Source organism: Entelurus aequoreus, linkage group LG18 (genome assembly GCF_033978785.1).
Source record: "Entelurus aequoreus isolate RoL-2023_Sb linkage group LG18, RoL_Eaeq_v1.1, whole genome shotgun sequence".
NCBI classification, from domain to species: domain Eukaryota; kingdom Metazoa; phylum Chordata; class Actinopteri; order Syngnathiformes; family Syngnathidae; genus Entelurus; species Entelurus aequoreus.
In genome coordinates, this window is record NC_084748.1 from 23,317,595 (window position 1) to 23,325,525 (window position 7,931).

General features: G+C 46.1%; 1 protein-coding gene across 1 annotated transcript; it reads right to left on the reverse strand.

Moving 5' to 3' along the window:
• Nucleotides 1-533: 533 nt before the first annotated feature.
• Nucleotides 534-4,984, reverse strand: LOC133633411 (uncharacterized protein K02A2.6-like). Its single transcript, XM_062025937.1, has one exon. It carries the CDS (start codon nucleotides 4,982-4,984, stop codon nucleotides 1,007-1,009), a length of 3,978 nt encoding a protein of 1,325 aa, XP_061881921.1. The 3' UTR covers nucleotides 534-1,006.
• Nucleotides 4,985-7,931: the final 2,947 nt, after the last annotated feature.

Sequence of the window (7,931 nt, forward strand, 5' to 3'; positions counted from 1 at the left end):
TCAACTTATATTGAATTGAATATACTGCAAAGACAAGATATTTAATGTTCGAACTTAGAATTTTTTTTTTTTTTTTTGCAAATAACCAATAATTTAGAATTTAATGGCAGCAACACATTGCAAAAAAGTTGGCACAGGGGCATTTTTACCACTGTGTTACATGGCCTTTCCTTTTAACAACACTCAGTTAACGTTTGGGAACTAAAAATACCAATTTTTAAGCTTTTCAGGTGGAATTATTTCCCATTCTTGCTTCATGTACAGCTTAAGTTGTTCAACAGTCCGGGGTCTACGTTGTGGTATTTTACGCTTCATATTGCGCGACACATTTTCAAAGGGAGACAGGTCTTGACTACAGGCAGGCCAGTCTAGTACCCGCACTCTTTTACTATGAAGCCACGCTGTTGTTAACACGTGGCTTGGCATTTTCTTGCTGAAATAAGCAGGGGTCCATGATAACGTTGCTTGGATGGCAACATAAGTTGCTCCAAAACCTGTATGTACCTTTCAGCATTAATGGTGCTGTTATGTCTTCCTATAACAATGATGCAGCAGGCACAGATAGATCGTTAACCTTTTATTGTAGCTTACTACTCCGAACATACAGCCGTGTTCCCGCTCTCCAGGAGTATAGTATTGTGATGACAACATTACCCATAATTCCCCGCGTCCCTCACAACTACGGCAGCCCTAGTAGCTCCAAATACATAACATCTCCTCCCCTCTTACAACAGATGTCCCTTTTAGAAAACAACAGAAATAATCAGCTACTATTTCAAAGAACGTAAACATACACATTCAACTTATTTCTGGTATCTAAGATTATCTCAACACGTGACTTAACACAACCAACTAAATGTCACAACCTTATCTTTTTCTTTAAACCACACCTAACAGGTATATGTTTTAACTCTAACTCAGGGATGAGGGTAGACTGCCTCTATCCCTCAACTGATCCCAAGGGGATTATTCTGCCCCTGATGGTCTGGGATAGTTGCTAACTATTCTAAAGACTCAAGCGTGTAGGGGGTCGCCGCTCTCTTTTAGGATACCTGCTCTCTGCAGGGGCATCAGTCTTATTGTCCACTGACGGAAAACCGTCTTTAGGGCTCAACTGCACATGTGTCTCAGTCTCATCTGGAGTCACACTTGCAGCTGGAACAGATGTATCTGGCACTGGATGTCTTACTTGGGTGTGGAGAGGAACTGAAGGGTTGGTCACTGCATCTGTCTGATCTTTCGAGGACAGCTCTGCTGACACTGGTGACGCAGACAGGAGCTGATCAGCATGTCTCCTCCAGACACTGTCACCTGTCTGAACGGAGTAGGAGACTGGTCCAGTCTGAGCAAGGATAGTAGCAGGAACCCATTTAGGTTCTCCACTGTAGTTCCTCGCTAACACAGTCTCGCCTGCTGTGAAGACTCTGTTCTTCGCCTGTCGTTCCCTGCGTTGTATCTGTTTTTCCTGTTGGCCTCGAACTGTGTCTTTTACTGCTGAGGGCTTCAACAGGTCGAAGGTCGTACGCAGGTCTCTCTTGAACATTAGGCTTGCAGGAGATGCCTTTGTAGTGCTGTGAGGAGTGTTTCTGTAGTTCAGCAGAAAAGTATGTAGTCTTTGGTGTAATGTTCCTTGTCCTTGTGATGCTTTCAGTGCACGTTTCAGAGTCTGAACGAACCTTTCAGCAAGGCCATTTGTGGCAGGATGGTAAGGAGCTGAGGTGACATGCTGCACTCCATTTGCTTGTAGAAATGCAGACATTTCATGCGACACCAGCTGAGGTCCGTTGTCAGAGACTAACTGAACCGGAGATCCAAACCGACAGAACATCTCTCCTAGCCTTTCGATGGTCCTTTCTGTGGTGGTAGATCTCATTATCGCCACCTCAGGCCATTTGCTGTGTGCGTCAATAGCAACCAGAAACATTCTGTCTTCCACTGGCCCTGCGAAGTCAATGTGGACCCGCTGCCATGGTTCTTGGGGATATTCCCACGGATGCAGGGGAGCTAATGGTGGGTTATTTCTGGTTTTGTGGCAAGCTGAACAAGATGTAGCCATTTCCTCGATTTGTTTGTCCATGCCTGGCCACCAAAAATAGCTTCTCGCTATTTCTTTCATCTTGACTATTCCACTATGTCCTGCATGAAGCTGTTGCAACATTTTTTCTCGAAGTGACAGTGGAATGATCACTCGCCTCCCCCATAGCAGGCATCCCGACTGGACAGAAAGCTCCAACCTCCTTCCCATATAAGGTTTCAGGCGCACAGTGTCACCAGCAGGTCGACCTTTAACAACAATGTCCATGACCTCTGACAGCTCTGGGTCGTTGCGAGTCACTTTTTTGATCTGCACTGCTGAAACAGGTGCCTTTTCCACCTCTCTAAAGTAAAAAATGTCCTCCGTTTTTGAATCGGGCTTTGTGACTGGAAGAGGAAGTCTGGATAACCCGTCAGCGTTGCAATGGGAGTCTGACTTACGATATTTGATGTCGTAAGCGTGAGCAGATAGCAGCAGAGCCCACCTCTGCAGTCTTGATGCAGCGAGAGATGGTATCCCAGTGTGTGGTCCCAGGATGGTCGTGAGAGGTCGATGGTCCGTTAGGAGAGTGAACTTCCTCCCATATAAATACTGGTGGAATTTCCTCACCCCGAAAACAATGCTCAGTGCCTCTCTTTCTATTTGAGCATAGTTGGACTCTGCCTTGTTCAACGTTCTGGAGGCGAAAGCGATCGGTTTTTCCTCACCATTTGGCAGTATGTGAGATAACACTGCCCCCACTCCATATGGGGATGCATCACAAGCTAGCTGAATTTGGAGTGATGGGTTGAAGTGAGTCAGCACCTCTGATGTGGTTAACGCCCCCTTGGCTTTCTCAAAAGCCTCCTGACAGCTGGCTGTCCATTTCCATGTCTTGTCCTGGCGTAACAACTCATGCAGTGGCTGTAGCAGTGATGCTAGATTAGGAATAAAACGTCCGTAATAGTTCAATAATCCTAAAAAGGATCGCAGCTGGCTGATGTTTTGAGGTGGAGGTGCCTCCACGATGGCTGTGATTTTGGATGGTGCTGTATGAAGTCCTTTAGCATCAATCACATGTCCAAGGTATTCCACAGATGATTGAAAGAAATCACATTTTTCTTTGCGAACTCTTAGTCCATACTCTCTCAATCTTTGAAGTGTAGCATCCAAGTTATGCAGGTGATCTTCATCATTTGCTCCTGTACACAGGATGTCATCCAAATAGCACTGCACTCCTGCTAGACCACAGAGTATCTGGTCCATAGCTCGCTGGAACAGAGCCGGGGCAGAAGTGATACCAAAAGGCAGTCTGCAGTATCTGAAAAGCCCTTTGTGTGTGTTAATAGTCAGCATCTCACGTGACTGTTCATCCACCTGCATCTGCAGGTACGCCTGATTGAGATCTATTTTGCTGAACTTTTGACCTCCACTCAGCCCAGCAAATAAGTCATCGATCAGGGGAAGTGGGTACTGTTCTGCTATTAAGGCAGGGTTGACTGTCACCTTAAAGTCTCCACATGTCCGGATTCCACCATTTTTCTTTTGCACTGGAACGATGGGTGTAGCCCACTCACTAGTCGTTACAGGCTCCAAGACTCCATTTTTGACCAAAGCATCCAAATCAGTTTCCACCTTTGATCTGATGGCGTACGGCACTGGTCTCGCTCTCAAAAACACAGGTTTAGTGTCAGGTTTGACATGTAGCTTTACTGTAATATTTCCCATGCAGCCCAGTTCATCACGAAAGACCTCTTTATGCTTTTCCAGTATCATCTGAAGCTGTGTAGAACTGTCTGACATTTTTCTCACCTCTTGCCAGTTGAGATGGATCGCCTTTAACCACACCCGACCCATTATGGCGGCGTAGTCTCCCTGGGTGATGTAGACTGGAAGTCTCACAGTCTGATCGTTACACTGCACCAGTACATCGGTCATTCCTTTCATGTGCACCGTGTGTCCAGTGTATGCTCTGAAAACAGTGTCTGCAGGACGTAGAGGGAGATGTCTCATGTGTTTCCTGTAGATTTTATAAGACACTAATGATGCCCTCGATCCAGTGTCTATTTGCATCTTTATGGAATGTCCTTCCAACTTGGCTTTGGCCCAGAAACCATCCGAGCTCTCACCCACATTCATTACCCGTATTGTATTCACTGTGGTAGACATGTCCTCCTCAGAAGAATCACTGTTACTCTCCTTTTCATATTTGACTGTGTGAACCTGTCTTTTCTTCTTGTAATGTGCACTTTTCACTTTATTTCCAGTCTTTGAGCCATCCTCTTTGCTCTTTTTATATCTGCACGCCCGCTCCACATGGCCTCTTTTCCCACATTTATGGCAATCCATATCCTTGCACCAACATGCAGATGCAAGATGGCCAGATTTACCACAGCGAAAGCATGGCCCTTGCACATCTTGGTTGATGCTGAGTTTGTGCACTTTCACATGCAGCTGCTGTGCTTCTCTAGATGCCATTTCCATAGACACACTTATATTAATGGCCTTTTCAAGAGTCAGATCACTTTCTGTAAGCAATCTTTTTTGTGCTGCTTCATTTGCCAGTCCACATACAAGCCTGTCTCTTAACGCATCACTCAGTGTGTCACCAAACTCACAGTGTTCGGCCAGTTTACGTAAAGCTGCCATGAACATGGTGACAGACTCACCCTCTTCCTGATGTCGCCGGTGAAATCTGAATCTTTCGGCGATTACCAGAGGTTTGGGGGAGAAATGTTTGGTCAAAATGTCCACAATGTTTTTATACGTTTTACTCCCTGGTTTCTCTGGCTGTAGGATGCTCCGAAGCAGGGTAAATGTCTTCGGGCCGATCACACTCAGAAAAGTAGGTACGATCTTGCCATCATCAATTCCATTTGCTGCGACAAAATAGTCAAAGCGCTCCGTGTATGAGCTCCATTGCTCGACATTCTCATCAAAGGGGCCAATCGAGCCGATAACTCCAGCCATCTTACTGGTCGTCTTACCGCTAATGGCGCTCCGTTTTTGACTTTGGTCGGTGTCGCTGGTCTCCGGTCCCCTCTTCTCTCAGCAGGAATAGTCGGAATGCCGGCGGACACCTGCGCTAGCATTAGCGTTAGCTCGGGGCTCCCGTGAGACAAGGAAAACTCTCCTCTTCTTAACACTGACAACACGCGTCGGTTCACTCGTCCTCGTCGCCACTTTTGTTATGTCTTCCTATAACAATGATGCAGCAGGCACAGATAGATCGTTAACCTTTTATTGTAGCTTACTACTCCGAACATACAGCCGTGTTCCAGCTCTCCAGGAGTATAGTATTGTGATGACAACATTACCCATAATTCCCCGCGTCCCTCACAACTACGGCAGCCCTAGTAGCTCCAAATACATAACAGGTGCCTTCACAGATGTGTAAGTTACCCATGCCTTGGCCACTAATACACTCCCATACCATCACAGATGCTGGCTTTTGAACTTTGCGCCTAGAACAATCCGGATGGTTCTGTTCCTCTTTGTCCCGGAGGACACGATGTCCACAGTTTACAAAAACCGACCACAGAACACTTTTACACTTTGCATCAGTCCATCTTAGATGAGCTCGGGCCCAGCGAAGCGTTTCTGGGTGTTGTTGATAAATGGCTTTCGCTTTAACTTGCACTTATAGATGTAGCGACCAACTTTAGTTACTGACAGTGGTTTTCTGAAGTGTTCCTGAGCCCATGTGGTGAAAGCCTTTACACACTGATGTCGCTTTTTGATGCAGTACCGCCTGAGGGATCCAAGGTTACAGGCATTCAATGTTATGTGCAGTGATTTTTCCAGATTCTCTGAACTTTTTGATGATCATATTACAGACCTTAGATGGTGAAATCCCTAAATTCCTTGCAATAGCTCGTTGAGAAATGTTGTTCTTAAACTGTTTGACAATTTGCTCACACATTTGTTCACAAAGTGGTGAACTTCGCCCCATCCTTGTTTGTAAATGACTGAGCATTTCATGGGAGCTGCTTTTATACCCAATTATGGCACCCACCTGTTCCCAATTAGCCTGTTCACCTGTGGGATTTTGCAAATAAGTGTTTGATGAGCATTCCTCTACTTTCTCAGTTGTTTTTTCCACTTGTGCCAGCTTTTTTGAAAATGTTGCAGGCATCAAATTCCAAATGAGCTAATATTTGCAAAAAATATAAAAACGTTTTTCAGTTCGAATGTTAAGTATCTTGTCTTCGCAGTCTATTTAATTGAATATAGGTTGAAAAGGATTTGCAAATAATTGTATTCTGTTTTTATTTATGATTTACATAATGTGCCAACTTCACTGGTTTTGGGGTTTGTAACAGGCTATATACTTTATATCAATTCATACTGTAACGACCAGCTAATGGTATTGTTTAATGTTCATGTGGTTTGGATATGATGTCAATTTTTCCCATGTTTACAAACACACCATTCGTGCCTGAAAGGTGATTGGTGGAGAATGAAGAAGTGTTGTTGTGTTGCCGGCGGTAAGGGAAGACTCAAAGAGACAAAAGTGTTTTCATCGGAGGTAAAACCTGTTGGAATTGTGCCATTGTGTAACGTATAGGTGAGTGGATCCCAAGGATGCAGAGACGTATTTTGTGTGGACAACAGTTCTTCCTTTTATTTAGGAGGAAGCATGAAGTAGCAACACAAAAGCCATGGTGGAAAATACAAAAACACACCATGCAAAAAACTACTAAGATAAATGAAATACACTAAACCAAAAGTGCTAGACAAAGCTAGGAAAAATACTTCACGGAAAAAGTGCAAAAGAAAAACAAAGTACAAAATAAAGACGCTAGACAAGGCTAGGAATACTACAGGCAAACCTGAGATGAAGGACACAAGTCGACCCAGGAAGTTCTCTGGCAAAACCAATGACATCTGCGATTTGAGTAAACAGTATGCAAAGTTCCGGCGCTCGTGTGCTGTGAGCAGCCAGGCTAAATAGGGTGTGACCTAATAGTCCTCAGGTGTGTGCTGCCTCGCGCCAGCTGCACGCCATACTGTGGACGAGAGAGAGAGTCAACAGGTGCGAAAGACAGACAGAATTTACACAGGGAATTTTAGATTCCCCCCTCAACGGACGCCTCCTGGCGGCCTACCCGGCTTGTCTGGGAATCGAATGTAAAATTCCTTAGTCAAGTTAGGGTCGATTATAAGAGACTTTGAGATCCATGACTGCTCCTCCGGGCCGTACCCCTCCCAGTCTACCAGGTATTGGAAACCCCTGCCCCTTCTTCTCAAGTCCAAGATGGTGTTGACCGAAAACGCCGGATGACCTTCAACCAGCCTGGGTGGAGGAGGCGATACCTCTGGGGGGCTGAGTGGGCTGGACGCGACAGGCTTGATGCGGGACACGTGGAAAACAGGATGGCATTTGAGAGATTCCGGGAGACGTAGCTTGACTGCAACGCGGTTGATGATCTTGACAATGGGGAATGGTCCAATGAACCTGGGAGACAGTTTCTTGGAGTCAGTAGCCAATGGGAAGTCCCGGGAGGATAACCAAACTCTCTGTCCCAACTGGTAGTGTGGGGCCGGTGTGCGATGGCGGTTGGCTATAAGCTGGTTCCTACACGACATTCTTCTTAACGCCGCCCTGGGGTTGCGCCACGCCTCGTGCACCAGACGCAGGTGTGCAGTTACGGATGGCACGTTGACGTCTGGCTGCGATGAGGTGGCAACTTGTCCAGGGTGTACCCCGCCTTCCACCCGAATGCAGCTGAGGCAGGCTCCAGCACCCCCCACGACCCCAAAAGGGACAAGCGGTAGAAAATGGATGGATGGATGGACATTGACATAGGGTTGGGTGGATGGAAAGGCTGAGGGCTGGAAACCATAGGCGTCGTGAAATGGAGGCAGACCGGTGGCGGAGCTGATGAGAGAATTGTGGGAGTATTCGATCCATGGA

Excerpts from the sequence above, each read along its gene's own strand:
- LOC133633411 (XM_062025937.1), bottom strand. The coding sequence starts at position 4,984 with ATGGCTGGAGTTATCGGCTCGATTGGCCCCTTTGATGAGAATGTCGAG.